The sequence below is a fragment of the Protopterus annectens genome, chromosome 10.part0 (genome assembly GCF_019279795.1).
Source record: "Protopterus annectens isolate FY-2018-M chromosome 10.part0, PAN1.0, whole genome shotgun sequence".
NCBI classification, from domain to species: domain Eukaryota; kingdom Metazoa; phylum Chordata; order Ceratodontiformes; family Protopteridae; genus Protopterus; species Protopterus annectens.
The window spans coordinates 876,457,508-876,478,403 of record NC_056744.1 but is presented as its reverse complement, the minus strand read 5'-3'; the positions used below and the strand labels follow the sequence as shown (position 1 = coordinate 876,478,403).

The following is a 20,896-nucleotide window of genomic DNA, read 5'->3' as shown; positions in this document are numbered from 1 at the left end:
TTTATCCAAAAATGCTAGTTTTTACTGGCTTTCTCTTCTAAGTTTCTGTTTTCATGCTGCGATGTCTTAAACTGTTACTCTGTGCAGCCATCTTATAAGTTCTGTAATGGTACAGAATTAGTTAAAATTAAAAACACCTTACAAATGATGCCTAAAATATATAAAAAATGTATGTATTAGCACATTTTTCATTTTAAATACATAATCTAGTGTACATAGCTTTAAGACATATTTTGTATTCTCCAGGTGCATTTTATTTTGCTCTCAAGCCCATGAGTGATTGTGATTTGTAAAGCATAAAAGTTTTAATTGCATATGTTCTTGGATATGATTTGTGAAATTCATTGATATGCTTCTAAGCTGTAGATGTTCCTCATAAATCACTGCTGCAGTAGCATTGACTATATGAGTTGTATCTTGCCAAGGATATAATGGCCAGCCAGTCTTCCAAGCTGCTGTTAGCTTTAGTTCTTTAGGGAGAAAATGGCATCTCTGATTCCAAAAACATTCATTACTTTTCTGCAGTATGGGCAAGGCAAGTGCTTCTTTTGGTATTTAGTGGATTGATGGTCAGCTTCTGTTTTCCATTGCTAGGCACATAAGTTCCCTTTGGGTAATTCTTCCACACTTTTTACTTTTATGAGAAATTAGTACTGGGTCTATTTAAAAATACAGGCATTTTCACTGTGTTACTATGTGTGAGTGATTGGTAGGATGTTTTTAGTAGGGACTCTCTCTCATTATTTGGGACAGTATTGTGCGGTAAAAGTGTACTGATTTGGAACCAGTTTTTTTATGTACTGGGGCTTTGGTATTTTAAAGAGAGTATAAGTGTTGGTGTATTCTTACTTCCTCTATACTGAAGAAGTGGAAAACAGCAAAAGAATCCTTGCATTAAAGCAGGCTTAGTCAGTGCCTCATCCGCTGGTGGGTGACTCTGTTGTAGCCAATGGTTGTCCTTCAGGTCATTCACTCTTTTTTTCTGGTACCCTCTGGTATAGCTATTTCAGCCACCAGGGATTGGGGGGTTAATTGTGTCCTCTGATGCAGTTCAGGTGCACTTAATGGCCACTTTCCAATATCATGGTAGTTTCAGTGGGGTGTACAGATGCGTTCCTCAGTTGGACAAACGTGGAAACAAAATATGGTAAGTGCAACTTACTCAAATGCATTTCTCTTGATTTCCATGGACTATGTCACATAGATTTAAAGGAAATTACAAATGTTCCTGTGTTGTGTGTATTGTATGAATGAATTATACCATAAACTGCATCACAACTTGCAAGTGTTTGGATTACTAACAAAGACATCATATTTTACAATTTTTGCTTCTGTATAAATCGAGACAGATCTTGCATCTGGAGCATTTGAACATTCCAGAGAAAAGTAAGATCCTCCTTAATGTTGTGGGAGTTCTGACGTCATAGTTGTGAGAATTTGTCTTTTATACATGTGCTGTTGGAATGTGAAAAAGTGAATCTTTTAGGACTACAAGACAGTAAAATCATGTTGAATAGAATCATGGGGCAAAAGTCTTTACAAATGGTGACAGCAGTATCTATAGCATATATACTATTTTAGTGGTAAAAATAATTGGTGATCATTTACTGTACCTGTAATTAACATGAAATCTGCATCCCTGTGACTTGATTTATCATGGTATTGTATGTACTGAGAGATCTCTTAATGTAGACAAACGGATGAGTAGCATGTTAACTTTGTAGGCATAGCTTCTAGTGTACCTTCAATAGCTTCACAAAACTCCTTTTGATCAGAGCAGTTGTACCTATCCTTTTGTAAGTGTCATGTATGTAAAAGATAGCTCTATCAGAGTTAAAATCTATATTGTAGACATAAGTTTTCAGTCTGAAATATAAAAATGTAAACATAAATGCAGGCAAAAAAATGCCTCTGTTGCTGGGCATGCAAAGTGCTGATTAAGTGCTTTATTAAAAATAAAAGTTTCTGGACAGTGGAAATTATAATAAATAAATCCAGCAAAGTTAGTATCAGGAACTTCATATGGTATGGTTCTGGCAGTCATTGTACCATCACAATGAAAAGTCAATGTGTAAAGATTAGTTAACTTTACTGTTACTCCCCCGAATAGTCGAGGTCCATTCAGTAAGCCTTTCTAACAGATAATCACTATCCCTTGTGTAAGTTGAAACATTCTTTAATATTATTTGTAGAAATGAATGTATGATCTTCCCTTTGTGATGTAACACTGAATTCTCAGACTGGGACACTGTTTTTGTGTCTTTCGGCTTTTCCCGGTTAGGGGTCGCCACAGCGGAACTCCGGTCCGCTAATGATTGGCAGTAGATTTTTACGTGCTGGCTTGCCGGGCCTAACGCACAACCTTCAACGAAGGAATGCCCATTCACACATGTCGCCACACAGAAGACGCTCTAACTGAGAATCGAACGGGCAACGTCTAACTGTGAGGCGACAATGCTACCGCAGCACCACCACGACTGGGACACTGTAAAAGACCAAAATAACAGAACTGAAACAAAGTAAAATATGTCAACCATAAGATCACCTTGTCATGTTACTATTAAGTATTCATTTTGAAAAACACTCAGAAGAAATGCTGACAGAACATTATATTCACCTTTGCTAACCATCAGTTTAGAATATTTTGTTCTCTTTGTGAGACAATGCTATTTGACTCTATATTTTTGTGAACTTTTAAGATTTAATGATTATGCAGCATTTTTCTGAGAAGTGTTACAGTTTTAGATGTTAAAGAATTTAATTATTTTACTCTTAGAAGGCATGTTACAGAGTAACAGGGTAGTTTGGGTACTTCATATTGTTCTTTTTCCATTATAAAATGGAAGTCCAGCTTCAGTTAGTGATTAGTCCCTCACTAGATTTTCTTCTCCTCTGTTTAAAATTTTAATGATACTTTGGTTGAAGCATATTTGTATGCAGAATCTGTTTAAGGAACAAGGCTGGATCCAGCACAAGGCATCTTAGGCAGTTGGCTAGTACTCTGTGCTGGCTGGAAGCTTGGCCATGGCAAGAGTTAACTTAAAAATGTAAATTTTTTTAGCTTAATCTGTTTTACTTTTAAAAGTCCATTTTTTTTTAAAAAAAGGTTGTAAGCAGAGATTTCTTTGAGCTGGAAATTCTTGATATGCATGCATGTCATATATAGTACAGACTTCCTGCTCAAAATACAATGTGAATGGAGCTCAACGCACACGTCAGAATTTCACCAAAGCAGGTTTCATGTACAGTGCATGAGATTCATGTCAGACAGGCTGACACTGAACAGAGATGCAGCACATTTCAATATTTTTACAAGAGCGTTATGTGCCAAAGACAAGTAAAATCCAAGCTGTTTTATTGGTAAGCGCTTTCACTCTGTAAGGGTTTTGTCAAACCATAAGAAACAAACACTTAATAAAATCAAGTCACATTTTATAAGGAAATAGGACTGACATCACTTCCTGTTCCTGATTAAAACTTTTCAGTATGCAGAAATAATACATGTCTATAAAAAATGTATAGAGAAAACTATATATATATATATATATATATATATATATATAAAAAATACATATAAAAAATACACATCTGTATATAAAGGCAAATATAAAACATTTGTTAACATTCTAAAATATGTATGTTTATCTCACAGTGAGTCTCCTATTCTTAATAACAGGTTTCAGCGGAATTTTGTCATTCAGACCTGGTCTCCGGTCTGCTCTAAGTCTGATAATCCATTTTAATTCCAGTGTTTCAGTGTAATTGCATATATCCCCTCCCCTAACACTGGGTTCATTGATCTGTGTAACTAAGAATACAAATGAATGTGTATTGTCACTGTCTATAATGTGTTTAGAAAGTGCACTGCGTGGAGACAGTGTACGAATGTGATAAAGGTGTTCCCTTACTCTATCTCATAGGTGTCTGTCTGTCTTGCCTACATAGAATGCTTGACAAGCAGTGCACTTAGCTAAATAAATGACGTGATATATTGCAATTAGCACAGATTTGAAACCGGAAACAATAGGAAGTAACTGGGTGAATAAACTGGGAACTGGTATCTACAAATTTGCAAAAATTACAGTTACATGGAACAGTAGCCACAATGCAATGTATTTTTTTATATATATATTGTTTATATATATATATATATATATATATATATATATATATATAGTTTTCTCTATACATTTTTATAGACATGTATTGTTTCTGCATACTGAAAAGTTTTAATCAGGAACAGGAAGTGATGTGTCAGCCCTATTTCCTTATAAAATGTGACTTGATTTTATTCAGTGTTTGTTTCTTATGGTTTGACAAAGCCCTTACAGAGTGAAAGCGCTTACCAATAAAACAACTTGGATTTTACTCTGGCACGGATTCAGTCATTGTTTGAACTAGCATTTATTTCTGCTGCTTGAATAAGCATCTGTGACTGCTGGATTTATGCTGATTTTTGTTGTCAGCCTTGGTTTGTTCCTGTGTTTCTCTTTTGGATCGTTTATCTATTTTATTAGTAACAGGAGCATTTGGACCGTGATAACACTTACTCTTATAGTACATTTTTAATTTAGCCTGTTTTTTTTTTTTTTTTTGCAGATACACAGGTGTGCAGTGCAGTGCACTGATTGGGATGCAGCAGTTCATCTAGTAGTTAGTGCAGATGAGTAAAGCTATGAGCTGTCAGAGCTGCTTCTAACAGTACATACTTTGATTCCATCAGCTATCATTTGTCTTCGTTGTGACTCTCACCACACAGTACTCCTGGGCTGCTACTGTGGGCTGTCACAGGTTATTAACAAATACATTACTCATTTGCCATGTGAATTCCTGCACTCATCCCATATGTGCAAATTAGTATGCTATTTGAGCATGAGTTGCAGATGCATGTTGACGAAATGTGAGCTTCAAGGGAAGAGAAGTTTACTGTTTCACATCATGCTAAGTCTATTTTCAGTGTGACATTCTTTTGTTGTATTAGAAAATGACTGTCGGTGTTTTTTTGTAATATTTGACGTGTATTTTATATGAAATCCACAATTGAATGATTGTAAAAGTAAAGAAGAAAGTAGTATGTACACTGATAGGTTTGAACAGTGTTTATGGTAAATGGGAAGAGACAGCCAAGTAATGGGATATTGGTATGCTTGGTGCTAGCCTGATTCATTACTAGGCATAGGGCCCCATTTGTCCATGATCCACTTCTCTTGAATCGACAGATGTATATTGCAGTAGGACAGTAAGGTATTATCAGCCATTCAAATAGTTCAGACCTGTACTGAGTGATTTCAGAGGAGGTTGATAACCTTAATGAAACAGAAGACATGGGGAAGTCAAAAATGAAATGTTAGTGTCCCGCAAGCAACAACAATGTGCTGTATGCAGTAGTATTTATGATTTTGTTATGACTTGTAGGTTGTTGAACAAGATCTGCTGCAGCACTTTTATTGTCTTTAATCATTCTTAATTGTACTAAAGAGTGGATTGACTCATTAATAGCCTGGATCGTGTAATACACTCCACAAACATTTTGCCTTTTAGTGATATATTTTGCAGTACCTTATTTACAGTCTCCAGCAACTCCAAAGGGGTTGACATTTGTAAGATCATATACAGTGGATATAACAAGTGTACACACCCCTGTTAAAATGCCAGGTTTTTGTGATATACAAAAATGAGATCACAATAAATAATTTCAAAACTTTCCCACCTTTAATGTGACCTATAACCTGTACAATTCAATTGAAAAACAAATCTGTTAGGGGAAAAATATAAAAAATAAAAAACATGCAATAAGTTGGTTGCATAAGTGTGCACACCCTTAAACTAATACTTTGTTGAAGCACCTTTTGATTTAATTACATTATTCAGTCTTCTTGGGTAGAAGTCTATCGGCATGGCATATCTTGACTTGGCAATATTTGCACACTCTTCCTTGCAAAAGTGCTCCAAATCTGTCAGATTGCAAGGGCATCTCTTGTGCACAGGCCTCTTCAGGTCACTCCACAGATTTTCTATTGGATTTAGGTCTGGGCTCTGGCTGGGCCATTCCAAAACTTTGATTTTCTTCTGGTGAAGCCATTCTTCTGCTGATTTGGATGCATGCGTAGGTCATTGTCATGTTGAAAGGTGAAATTCCTCTTCATCTTCTACTTTCTAGCAGTTGCCTGAAGATTTTGGGGCAAAAGTGACTGGTATTTGGAACTGTTAATAATTCCCTCCACCTTGACTAAAGCACCAGTTCCAGCTGAAGAAAAGCAACCCCAAAGCATGATACTGCCACCACCATGCTTCAGCGTGGGGATGGTGTTGTTTTTGTTGATGCAGTTGATGAGTGTTGTTTTTGACCCAAACGTACCTTTTGGAATTGTGGCCAGAAAAGTTCAACCTTGGTCTCATCAGACCATAACACATTTTCCCACATGCTTTTGGGAGACTTGATGTATTGTTTTGCAAATTTTAGCTGGCACTGGATATTTTTCTGTGTAAGAAAAGGTTTCTGTCTTGCAACCCTACCCCATAGCCCAGACATATGGCGAATACGGTAGATTGTTGTCACATGTAGTACACAACCAGTACTTACCAGAAATTCCTGCAGCTCCTTCAGTGTTGCTGTAGGTCTCTTGGCAGGGTCCCTGACCAATTTTCATTGTGTCTTTTCATCAATTTGGAGGGACTTCCAATTATTTGCAGCGTTACTGTTGTCCCATATTTTTCCACTTTTTGATGACTGTCTTCACTGTGTTCCTTGGTATATCCAATGCTTTGGAAATTTTTTTTTTACCCTTCTGACTGATTCCTTTCAAAAGTAAGATTACTTTGATGCTTTGTAAGCTTTCCGCGAACCATGACTTTTGCTGTAGCATGCAACTGAGTAAATGTCAGGAAAATCCTACTAGGACAGCTGAACTTTATTTGGGGTTAATCAATCAGTCTCCTTAATTGATGGCAGGTATGTACCCAAGAAGGCTGAATGCTGTAATTAAATCAAAAAGGTGCTTCAACAAAGTATTAGTTTAAGGGTGTGCACACTTACGCAACCAGCTTATTGTACGTTTTTTATTTTTTATATTTTTCCCCTAACAGATTTGTTTTTCAATTGAATTGTACATTTATAGGTCACATTAAAGGTGGGAAAAGTTTTGAGATGATTTATTGTGGTCTCATTTTTTTTATTTTGCAAAAACCTGGTATTTTAACAGGGGTGTGTACACTTTTTATAGCCACTGTAGTCTGCATTATTTGGAGTGATGATAAAAAAAACTGATCTTCATCATCCATTATGTAGTCATTGCTGCATACTACTGTGATAGTCTTGTCTACAAGACTGGATTGTAAAGAATTTCTGCTTTTAGTTAAAAACTGTTATGGCAGTTGGCACAGTGGACTAAGGCTCCGACTTGTTCATGAGCTGGATGTAGGATGTGAATCTTTCCACCTTCATTTATCTACTGTGTGACATTGAGCAACTCACTTGACCAGGTAGTGCTTTGGAGCCATTGGGAATTTGAGCTAGGCTCCTTAAAGGTCTCCAGGACTGTGTGCCTACTAACTATGAACCTGTTGTCATTTGCCAACCACTCCCTATTTGCATAGTTGATTTAGTTCATGAAAATGTTACAGAAATATTACCAGCGCACAAAATTTTTAATGCGGGATAGGCAATTTATACTTCAAGGGCAGCAGACATTACAGATTTAGATGAAGCATTGACATGCAAAGCCTTCAGCAACCTCTTCATTAGTAATACTTCACCTTAATATTGAGTTCATTTGACTGACTTCTGCAGAAATTATGTATATTGGCTTAACATATGTCATCAGGCAGCTAATATTTCTTATACTGTTGTAAATACTTTTCTATTTAAACTGTGCTGCACATGGCTGGATATTATGGTATGATGCAAGTGATCTTTATACAGTTTCACGTAGTTCATCCATAGCTACCAATAAAGTATTTAACGAGTGTACACACTACACAGAGTGGCTGCTGGAGTAAGTGGATGGGTGAGGAGCTCTCTGTAGAAGAAAGTACATTGTGTGCTTATCATGTGGTCATTTTTAAATTGTCTTTAATCTAACTTTGTAAGACTAGTGCATGTGTGTCTATTACATTGGAACAGTTAGGCTGTATGTTTGTGTGAAACAAATTTGAAGTATTTGGCTTTGGTCATTATTTTTTGACAAATATATCTGAGAGAGATGCAGTCAACAGTGCAGCAGTAGTGGTCTAGTTTGGGTGATGTCTGTGGGTAAAAATGATTGACCCTGCTGAGTTGATAAAACTTAGTCATTAGTCTCATCTTTGCTGGACTAGTGTGCACTGGTGTAAATTAAATTGGAACACTTTACTGTAGCTATTTTTATCCAAGTCAGACGTGATGTATACAAAGTCGATAAAATGGCTGTAAATGTTGAGGAGGGATATTGGTGGATTATAATGAGAACAATTTGAGTATCTTTTTATAGTTGAAATGTCCTGAGTTTAGTGTGTTTATCATTGTTCATACATTTTGTTTCACTGCTTACTGCAAAAATGTTCAAAACTTCAAATTTTAAACTCACACTAACACATATTGCTGTATTAAAAAGGAAATGTAGTTTAAAACAATCAGGAAAATGAATAAAACAACACATGTACTTATACATGATACTAAAATGTATGTGTGGGTACCCATGATTTGAAAACAGCTCAGTACCCAAGGTGTACTTAATCTGCCACTGGCTAAATGCATTTTCAATTAATGTGAGTTTCACTGCATCTTCAGTTTCAAGGAAAGAATCGTTTACTGTTGCTCATGCTAAGTCTGTTTTCATTACGAGGCTGTTTTGTTTAGCAAATGTCTGTCATTGTTTCTGCTCTGAAATATGAAATAAAAGTTTGAAATTAAATCAAAATCTGTGAAATCATTGTAAAAGTGAAGAAGAAATTGATATGCACACTGACAGGTCTGAACAGTGTGTATGGTAAATTGAGGAGAGACAGCTTAGGAATGTGAGACTGGAATGGCTGGGTGCTAGCATATTACCCTATCTAGGTCCCATTAGACCGTGATCATGCTATGTTAAGGAATGCTGGGTTTTTTTGTGTACTTACTTGTGTGTACATTGAGAAAATAACCTAATTTGTATACCGAAGATTGTCTGAAATCTTTGCTGGAGGTAATACTGTAAGCATGAAGAAGTATTTTGTGTTATTTTGTCTTTGAAAATATGTCTATTTCTGTACCTGTTTAATTTAGACCTTGTATATTTCTGTGGCAGAGAAACAACTCCCTTCCTGATGAAAACAATGTTGCCAGACTTCAAGAAGAATTAATAGCAGTTAAGTTGAGAGAAGCAGAAGCATTAGTGGCACTTAAAGAGCTTCGGCAACAAGTGAGAGATTTAGAAGAGCATTGGCAGGTAAGAAAACTTAAATTGCAACTGTAGAAAGTGCATCTCTGATGTCCCATTTACTGGCCAGCCCAAAGAATGCATAGGGAAAAGAAGTGGCAAACTTTGGTCCTGGTGTTTAAGATAAGTGATGTTACAAAAACTTTTAAAGTGTGTTTGATTCCTTCTGCACAGGTTCTTTGATTCTACAATTGTTAATATATTTTCTCATTCTCTTTTTTGTCTTTTGTTGGATCCCTGGTATTCTTGATCACTGCTTTTCAAAAATCTTGCAGTGTGAAGTTCTAATATTGTATTAGTTTCTGTTACTTGCTTTTTATGTTCCTTTTTAGTTTTTAATTACAGTATCTTGTTCTTTGCTCTTACGTGATAAACATTGATAGGGGAAACACTCTCCAGTAGATACAAAATTGCCTTCTGTGTAAGTATTCTAAAGTAATTGTCTTGTTGTATGCAGAGTACACCTCAGACTGTGTTTCACTTTTTAGAGGTAAAAGAAACATATGAGTAGCTACTGCACTAGAAAAGATTCAGCTATTGAAATCATGTTTGTAATTATTATCATTGCTGAAGATAACACTTGATTACTGTAAAGGGTGTCAATATCAAATTATCTGCTTTGTCCCGATTTATATTTGGAAGCCCAGTATGAGTAAGTTCACTGTTTTTCCTCTCATAGTCACTTGTCTTGAACTGTAAATACATTGTATCATAAGTACAGACCAAAGAGGAACTTTAATTCATTCACTGTGGGTAGTGCCATTTAACATTACTTTTTTCCTCACTCATTAGTGCAGACTGTGTTTTTCTGAAAAAAAAAATCTCACCTCAAAGGAGTTTTGTTTAGTAGGTTGCATTTCCAAGAGGGTAAGAAAGTGTTAGTTTTGGCATACTCCAGAGTTGAGGAAAAAGTAAAGCATTGTTAATTTAATTCCTCAAGGGCAGGCAGGGAAATGCTGTTTCTAAAGAGACAGTTTGAACTTAGAATGTTATTTTGGTTTATGTAGTCTGTCTTTAAGTAATATTCACTTCATGGAAAGTCCTAGTCTTTAGAGACAGTAGTCAAGACTCATTCTAATAGAGCATTGGAATCTTCTGCTGCTTGCTTTAGGGGCATCTTAGTTCACTATACTAGTGCCAATATGATTTTAACTACCGCTAGTATTTTAACCAAATAACTTCTAAGCATTCAGTCCCATGACAAAGTGAGATCTTTACTCTGTCTCTCACTCCCCTTCTTATGGTCCTGGTGTGCTGTTTGGCTATACAGGTAGCTATTCTGCTTCAGCTTCCAAGCCCACTGATCGACTCTGCCTGGATCCTCCTGAGGTCAAGATTTCCCTGTGGTGTCCTCCTATACATCAAGAGTGTATTCTAAGTAGCTAATCTGCTTCAGCTTCCAAGCCCACTGATAGACCCTGCCTGGAACCTCCTGAAGTCATGATTCCCCTGTGGTGTGTTCCTATACATCAACAGTGTATTCTAAGTAGCTAATCTGCTTCAGCTTCCAAGCCCACTGATCGACCCTGCCTGGAAACACCTGAGGTCAAGATTCCCCTGTGGTGTCTTCCTATATATCAAGAGTGTATTCTAAGTAGCTAATCTGCTTCAGCTTCCAAGCCCACTGATCAACCCTGCCTGGAACCTCCTGAGGTCAAGATTCCCCTGTGGTGTCTTCCTATACATCAAGAGTGTATTCTAAATATGTCCAGTCTAAAATGTTAATTGCTGTACTGCAATGCTACCTGTACTGCTGCTCCTGTGGAGGCCAAACTCTTGCACATCCTCAAGCTTTTTTCTTGTTTCTCTTGCGCTAACCTGCTTCCCACTCAGCAGTCTCTCATCTACCTTATCAGCTCACTGCAACCTCTCCCTCTACCTCTCTCTGCTTATCCTATTTTTATATCCTTTGAAACTGCAAACTGCACTCTTCTATCTTCCCATCTCCTGGTCTTTCTGTACTCCTAATCTACTGCCTTCTAATCTCTACAGAGCCACTCAGTCTAGTCCATTCTTGCTGATATACTCTTCCCCCTTCCTTCTCCTGCTCTCTAGTCTACCACACTTACCTGCTTTTCTGATTGTTCTTGGCATCTTCTCTGTGGGTGCCTGTCCTGTTTCTGTCCCTTTATCGACCTACTGGCTGTCTACTACTTAGTCCTGTTCTGTACTTAGTACAACAACCATTTGCCCCACATATTTTTTCTGCTAAGCTAAACGTTGCACATTTTATATTATACTGCGACTCACTAGCGTTTTTCAGTAGCATTGTTTTCAACCTACATGCTTTTGCTGCTAACTTAATGATGCACAGGTGTTATGATACTGTTTCTGCTTTGCTAGTATGTTTGTCACTCTAGCATTCTTTCTGTAGCACTTTTGCAGGGACTCTTAAAGGGCTGTTACTTATATAACCCTACACTGTATCAAAGGCCACTTAGTCATGTCGTAATCTGGGAAGTGTATCTCTACAGGTAACGGCGTTCTGTTTCCAGGCTTTATGCTGATAGCTGAATGTCGCTCATTCTTTTCATTTACTATACGACTTTGAATTCAGTTGAGGACATTTGCATTCTGCTGTGGAGCAACTCCTCCGTTCTCAAAGGACTGTAGTTTATGCTTCCTAACCTATCTTGCCAGCTCAGTTAAATAGTCAGTACTGCTCTTTTCTCTAATTTGTGTTACTGGGTCCGTACTGAAACAGTGATTACTGTTAAGAGGAATGTTTACTCTCTGCATGCATAACTAGTCTTTGAACTACTCCTGTGGGAAATGCTGTTTTATCTGGATATTCTTGGGCGTCACCCTGACGACTGTTACACAAGGTTTTGGGCTTTATTTCGCATCCTGTTTTTCTCCTGTACTATGTTGTTGAAGCCAATTTTGCTACAGTGATTGTTGTTTTCTGTACTCAATGCATGTTTACCAGTACAGTTCTATTGAGTGTCTATGGAGTAGTCTTTTTAATACACTGAGAGGAGTACACTTGCTGAATGTCTTGTATGTGTGTATATTAATGTCTACTGATTGTTCTAGCATGTTCTGACCAGCTCATTTGTAGTTTACTTTCTGGGTACTATTCACCTTAGTTACTGTGCTAGGATTACTATTGCTGAATGTTTATGCATACCATTTTCACTGTACTGTATTCTGTTGTCTGCTGCTGCTCATCCTTACCCTCATCTGTCTAAACCCATATACATATTGTTTCTCACATTACTCTTTCCAGTTAACTTCCCTATTACCTTACTGTTTCACCTTTACATCCCCCTGTCATCCTTAGACTACATTTCTCCCTCCATAGTTTTTCATACCAGCACTTGCTTCCCCCCATCCTGAACACACACTAGGCCCTCCAATTACTCCTTGTCCCTATCTCCTCTTACGTTTGTCTGTTGCAACCCTCACCTTCAGCCACTCTCTCATGCTACACTGTGTTACTCCCCTCCTTTCACAATTATACTTTGCTTGTGGTTTTCAGTAGCCCCAGTTATTTGAGCATTCTTTTCTCCCTTAACCCCTCCTTTCTCTCTCATTTTTTGTAGGTAGCTTATCTGCTTCAGCTTCCAAGCCCACTGATCGACCCTGCCTGGAACCTCCTGAGGTCAAGATTCCCCTGTGGTGTCTTCCTATACATCAAGAGTGTATTCTAAGTATGTCCAGCCTAAAATGTTAATTGCTGTACTACATGCTTACCTGTACTGCTGCTCCTGTGGAGGCCAAACTTTTGCACATCCCCAGGCCTTTTTTCCTGTTTCTGTTGCGCTAACCTGCTCTCCACTCTGCAATCTCCCATCTACTATACCTGCTCACTGCAACCTCTCCCTCTTCCTCTCTCTGCTTATCCCATTTCTGTAGCCTTTGAAACTGCAACATACACTCCACTATCTTCCCTGCCCACCTCCTGGTCTTTCTGTACTCCTAATCTACTGCCCTCTAATCTCTACAGAGCCACTCAGTTTAGTCCATTCTTGCTGATATACTCTTCCCCCTTCCTTCCTTCTGCTCTCTAGTCTACCATACTTATGTGCTTTTCTGATTGTCCTTGGGACCTTCTCCCTGGGTGCTGATCCGCTACGCTCAGGCTCTCTTCGCTCCCCTACCCTCAATCCCACCCACCCCCACATCAATTATATTTATACTTGACTATCCCTCCCCTTCCTCACAGCCCAGCCAATCACTTTCCACTTCCTGCCTGTAATTTAATCCCTCCCCTCTTCAGAAACATTATACATAAACCTCGTCCTCCAGCACCAGCTTACATACCTGACCTTCTTAGCCATACTGTAGACTATTACTTACCTACACACACCTATAACAAATCAAAATAATAATGCAACTCCTTCTCTTTACCACTACTACTTTCCTATTCCTAGTCCTCTCTGCTATTACCTCTTATCACTTTTACCTTCCCCACCTTCTCACCTGCTCCCCAATCTCCTGTTCCTATTTAAATATACATTCTGACAGTTACATCAGTATCTCACCTTCTGTCTCTAACTTCCCTTCCTACTGTCTCCACAAACTAACTATATTTCATACCCCTTCATACTCCCCCCAAATACAAAACTAAATTTTTACAATCTCCTGTTACCTTCACTCACTTGTCACATCACTAATCTACTATGCTGTGGTGACATACACCCAAATCCAGGCCCCCCCCCCAATCTCACTTCACTAAGTTCTCCCTCTACCTCTCATCATCACACTCTCACAACCTAACCCATCCCCATAGCACAAACACACCCTTACTGAAACATCTAACTGTCTGCTTCATGAATATACAAAGCCTAACCAACAAAATTACAGAACTTCACTCCTGGATAGCCTAAACTACCCCACACGTTCTTTCTTTGTCTGAAACTTGGCTGAAACCTCATATTGCTAATAAAGAAATACTCCCACCCAGCTATAACATATATCGCCTTGATTGAAGCCCAATGAAGGGAGGTGGAGTAGCCATCCTCTACAAAGATGGCCTAAATCTCTCTCCTGCCACCATCCCTATCCCTGACTTCCACCCAGCTGAACTTATCATTTTGAACTGCCATCTTAACATCCCCGCAGGAAGCAATATACCCATCCTTGAAAACATCCTATCCTGGTTTACTCATAATATATAGTACGAAACCCTAATTCTAGGTGATGTCAATATTGACTGGTCCAAACTTACTGCTGACTCACCCCAACTCAGCATCAACCTCCATGGCTTCCACCAATTGATAACATCCTCCACCCACTTCTCTAGAGGTTTATCCTCCAGCTCAACCATTGACTGGATTCTAACTAACTCCCCCTTCCTCTACCAAAACCCCACAACCTTACCTGACTCTCTAAGTGACCATCTCCCCACTTACATCCTTAGACACTCTACCCACTCACACACGACACACCACTACAGAGACTGTCGTAAACTATCTAATTTTAATACCTCCCTATTCAACTCTATACTATCTAGCTTTGACTGGTCCATCCTTAGACTTCTCCCACTTGATGACGCAGTCACCAAATTCAACACCATTTTCCTACACACCCTTAACTCCCTTGCTCCCTCCAGAAAAATTAGAATCAAATCAAATTATGCTCCCTGGCTCTCAAGATACTAGATCCCAAATGCATAAAAGAGACAGCACCTGGAAAGCCTGGCATAAGACAAAGGAACCTTCCCAATTTAAGAAATATAGAGAACTGAGGAAGCTAGTCAAGAAACTAATAAGGACCAAAAGTCCTACTATAGCTCTGCACAACTAGACAACAAATCCAACCCCCGTAAATTCTGGGCTACTGTCAACAATATCCTATCTCCTGGTTGCCCTTCAAATCCCTCTCCTTATCCAAACAAATCACCACAAAAAACTGCTACTCTTCTTAACAAGCACTTTATCGAAACCGTGCAGAACCTCACTCACACCAACCCAAACACAACTACTCCACCAGCCTCACTAGACCATCTAAATAAAAATCTCTTCTCCTTTAAACCTGTCTCCACCTCCTACATTAAATCACTTCTTTTGAAACTTAAACCCTGCTCACCCTCCTCTGATAATCTTCCCCCATCTTTCTTCAAACTTGCTGCTTGACTCTATAGCCTATCCTGTGTCAATTCTCATCAATATATCCATCCAGGAAGCTAAAGTTTCATCAATATGGAAATCTTTCTACACTATCCCTCTCCACAAAGGTGGTAATTCTACTGACCTATCTAACTATCGTCCTATTGCCATCCAATCACCCCTCTCTAAGATACTAGAAAAATGTATTCACTCACAACTCCTGACATACCTCCTCCAGAAAAACCTTCTCACTCCCACACAGCATGGTTTCTGCCCCAACCATAGTACATCTACTGCCCTTCTATCTTTCACGCACCATAGCAGAGGCTCGTGACAACAATCTACTCATATCCTGTCTCTTCCTTGACCTCTCCAAAGCCTTTGACATGGTATCTCATGCCATCCTCCTAACTAAACTTGCAAACCTTAATCTGTCTGCTACCTCCCTTACCTGGTTCTCCAGCTACCTCTGTTGTAAACAGCAATCTGTCAAATGGCTATCTTCCTACTCTCCCTATATTTCAGTCCCTACTGGTGTCCCTCAGGGCTGTATCTTAGGTCCCCTACTTTTTAATGTTTTCACAAATGAGCTCTACACATCTTGCACAAACTCCTCCCTCATCCAATATGCAGATGACTCAACACTTATCTCCATCTCTTGCAACACCTCAGAAGTACATTTTCTCACTCAACACACCTTTCTTACCACTGAAAAATGGTTATCAGATAATCATCTCATCCTCAACCCCAAAAAGACTAAGCTCTTGCTTTTTCTCCCCCGCTCTCTATCCCACCATAACTCCAGCTTTACTATAACTTCCTCCAACAACGCAATCATTCAGCCTTAATCACAGACTAAACTCTTAGGTGTCATAATAGATGATGATCTCAAGTTCAACATCCACCTTCTCCAGTGTATAAAAAACAAGCCAGAAACTAGGTGTGCTGTATCGTAATAAAACGTTTCTAACTCCAAATGGCCAACTCACCCTAGCTCAGGCATTCCTGCTACCCTCACTTCTCTATGCTGTTCCAGTACTAACCTTTATCCAGCACACTACCTTGACTAAACTCCAACAAACATACCATAAAATTGCTCGATTCATTTCTAACTCTCACTACACCTCACATCACTGTCTTGCCCTTAACTCCCTCCAATGGCTTGAATTCCCACAACTACTGTTAACATCCCAATTCCAAACTATACAAACTATATTATATAAACCATCTTCCTGTCCAGCTCTCTCTACCCTTGTATCCACCTGCTCCCCATCTCGGCCGCTGCGCACCTCTAACCAGCAACTGCTAGCAGTCCATTCACCAAAGAAAAATGTGGGTAAATTACTATACAAATGCTCAGTTGCCCAGTCCTGGAACAAACTACCCTTAGACCTATGTACCAGTATACACCCATCTCACTTTAAAAAGGAACTTGAACAACATCTTCTCAACTCCAAAACTTGTGCTGCCATAACCTCTCCTAACCCCCACTTTCAAAGTTCTTAACTCCTACCCTTTCTACCTTGACTGCTATGTACAGCCTATCAAATCTCTCAAGTATAAAGCAAATACACTTTGTAATCACAGGAGATTATTCATCTCTAAATATCTTTAACATATACAAGGTCTCATGCTGGTATAGTATCCTACTCTTAATCCCGCCTCTACTCTTCCTATTATGTATATATCTTATCCCTCTCTTGGCTTTTTCTTTAGATATGACTAGCAGCTTTTCTCTTTTGGCTTCATTCTTTACTTATGGCTAGCAGATTTCTAGATGTACCTCACCTTGTTTCACCATTTCTTCACAACCTTCTCATATTGTACACTAAATGGGAATCTTAGACTAAATGGCATCTTTTTTGCTGCAAAATGTTAAATGAATGTAACCAACTGTAAATTGTTTATCTCTGTAAAACGTACACTGGATGTAACTAGATTTATATTGTATGTCTCTAACTGGAGCTTTTCTCTTCAGGTCCCCACTGAAAATGGGTTTCTAACCCAGCTGGACTAATCCAGTTAACAAATGTCAATAAATAAAATAATACATTTGGGTTGCAGGTTCTTAGTAATATTGTAACCTGTCCCACTGTTTACCTCCTGTCATTTAAAAAATAACTTAGTAGCTGTCCTGTAGGAGACTGCTGTGACTATCCACATCCTATAGAGGACAGAGTACTTTTATGACATCTACTACAGCAGATAATGTTTGTCTTCACTGCACTTAAGTTGACACCTGTTAGCTAATCCTACCAGCATCCCCCAATCCATTTTCATACTGTTCCTCAGTTTTTGCAATACACTCTAATTTAGTTTTATCCACTGAGAAGTTTTGTAGAACTTGAGATCCTTGAGGGCATTGGACCATCAGGTCAGCAACCACCCCTGTACTTCCATCCTTCTTTGACTGTACCATCTCTCAATTTCTTAATCATTGCAACTTTTACTGAAGTAAAGCAGGAGGTTTATGCGTTCTGTCCTGCATAGAATATTACAAGCAGACAACTTTCAAAGCTTCAGGACATCTTCCATGTGCCCAAACTGTTGGCTTGAGCTGAGCTGACTCTAAGAGAGGTTTGTGTGCCAAGCCCTTAAGAACTTTCCTGCCACCAAAAAGAGCAGTTCTTTTTGGAATTCAGAGAATCAGATGGATTGTGCTGTTCTGAGTGGCCGTGGTGGTGCAGCAGTTAGCGTTGTTGCCTCACAACAAAGGTTCTCTGGTTCGATCCTCAGCTGGGGTGCCTTCTGTGCAGTGTCTGCATGTCCTGGCTGTGGTCACGTGGGTTTCCTTGGGGTGCTCCGGTTTCCTCCCAAAGACATGCTGTAGGTGGATTGGACACTCTAAATTGGCCCTAGGTGTACGTGTGTGTGTGTGCGCGCGCGCCTTCTGTGGAAGGTTGGGCACTGGGCTGGCAACTCGACACAGTAAAACTCCACTGCCAGTCATGAGCGGACAGGTGATCCACTGTGGCGACCCCTAACCGGGAAAAGCCAGAAGAAGATGGATTATGCTGTTCTGTTGCTAGGCAGATAAGTTGCTTATGGGGAAAAAAGTTCACATACTGTTTTAATTTTCTTTTGTGTGTGTGAAAGTATATATTGAGCTTGGAATATGTTTTTATTGACTGTAAAGAAACTTTACTGTACTTTTAAACTGGAACACATTTTTGTTTTTGACAGTTTAAAAATTGTAATCTAAAATCTGTGAAGAAACAGTCTTAAATTACTTTTAGGGATGGTGAAATGCTTTATAATGTTTTTACTGTGTTTTTATTGGGGAAAGTAACTTTATACTAATATTGAATTTTTACGGGTTTGTGCTGTTTAGTTCACCTGGAAAGAGACATAATTTTCTACTTGATAGTGGAACAAAGTACAGGTCCCACAGTCAGTCCTTCCTGCCACAAAAAGAAAAAAAATATTTTATTTATTTGGCATTTAAGTTAACTAAACATTTACCACCACAGCAGGCTAACAGTTTGCATCACCTGCAGGTGAGTGACTCTGCCGTGGCCAAAGCTGGTTCCTCAGAATACTCATCTTTTTCCCTGGATCCCTCTGGTATTTCCCATACAGCCATTATGGACTGAGGGAGAACCATGTCTTCTGAATCTGTTGGGGGTCCCCTGAATGGGCAAGGGAGAGCTACTTTTGTTGGTGTTGGGAGAAGGGGCAGGGAAGGAGACCCTGCTTAACCAGAATGTTGTGTCCATCCCTGGGGAAACTGTTGCTACCATTAAAAATCATATTTGCCCTAACTTTCTTGTCAAAATGAAACAGAAGGCAGCTAGCCTAGCACTTGGTAATTAACCTTTAGAAGACTAAACATATAGGTTTTTCTGCTTTTGTTTCATTGAACAGGAGTAGTTAATGAAGTCTGGCTCAGGGTCTTATTTTTGTCAGGTGGTTTATAGTAAAAGAAAAAAGGTATTCCTGTTTACCTGTAGAGATTCAAGCAATGGAATCTGGAGAGGAATGTTGTGGAACAGATGCAGATTTTTGTTCTCAGACTTCTGATTCAGACTGAGGAGAACATGTCATCTGAATCTTCCTGTCAATGAGTCTCTTTCTCTGAGACTATTTCCAGAATGTGCCAATGTTTTCAGTGGTATAACAATGAGGTTTCTCATTCTCTCAGAAAATACTGTGAATTGTTGCAACTGGAATTCACAGAACCTCCTTACATCCCTCCTGTGCTGTCAGCGTTGGAAGAAGTGTTTTGTCACAGTCTATGATTTCTCTGATCACTAGCCTGCTGAACCTAAGAAAGCAGAATTTAGAAAGTTCTACAGTTTTTCAAATTTCAATGCATTCATCTCAAGCCGCTATAGCTTTTGTTAATCCAGCTGCTGTCAAGCATTTTATTAACTTTATTAACTCTAATCTTCCCTTTCTAACAAAGATGGTGAAACAATTGATAAGTCTGGAGAAAAGTGTATGCTTCTACAACTTTAATTTTTAGAATTTTGAATTGTCAGGTTCATATGTTTGTTTATTTTGACTAATTGTGAAAGTGTGAGGCATGTTTTATCTGCGGTTCCTTCCTGTGTGGAGAACTCTGCTCTGGTTTAGTTTCTTCCATTTCTTAGGTCATTACTCATTGTTTAAACTGTGATCTGATGTTGTTGCCTTCATTTGCTCTTCAACCTATGGGTTTCATATCCAAGCATCAGATCCGACTCGGCCGCTTAAAGCTTTAGGCTCCAACATCTGAGCTCCTCCCCTACCCATGATGCTCCTCTCCCCCAAATCCTCCAGATCTCGTTTGTCACGTTTTGCTAAGCATTGGGTTCTCGACACTCAAGAGTTCCTCAGGGCTTTCTTCAATCAGCGAGTGAAATTTCTGGCAATTTATTCAAGTATTTTTGTTTTTCCTCTTAGTCTCTCCTTTTTCTCTATCTCCATTCTGTATCAGGAAAAGAGGGTTTTTTTGTGTTCTTTCCTTCCTGGCTGTTTAGCTTTATATATATATATATATATATATATATATATATATATATATATATATATATATATATATATATATATATATATATATATATATATATATATATATGTATACACACACACACATATATATATATATATATATATATATATATATATATATATATATATATGTGTGTGTGTGTGTGTGTGTATATATGTATATATATTTATTTTTATTTTACATTTGTTTACCGGGATAGTCTGACTGGACACATCCATTTACAGCAAAGGCCTGGGAAAAAAAAAGCTCCACATTCAGACAGAAAAAACAAATTGTTGAGCAATATGATAACAATATGATCATCTATACAGAAGCAAAAAAAAAAAAAATGAACAATAGTTAAAAATACAACTTTTGATACAAAAAAACAAAATTTGACACTAGATAAAAAATAAAACTTTCAATACAGAAACAGAAATTGACAATAGATAAGCATTATAACTGACTATAGAGAC

General features: G+C 38.4%; 1 protein-coding gene across 2 annotated transcripts in view; it reads left to right on the top strand.

Moving 5' to 3' along the window:
• EVI5 (ecotropic viral integration site 5) overlaps positions 1-20,896 on the top strand; it is a gene marked incomplete in the record, with an annotated part of 2,059,651 nt that overhangs the window by 1,149,189 nt on the left and 889,566 nt on the right. For both annotated transcript variants that reach the window (XM_044085676.1, XM_044085675.1), the window contains 1 exon segment: positions 9,264-9,404. In XM_044085676.1, coding sequence (XP_043941611.1) covers positions 9,264-9,404 — 141 coding nt within the window.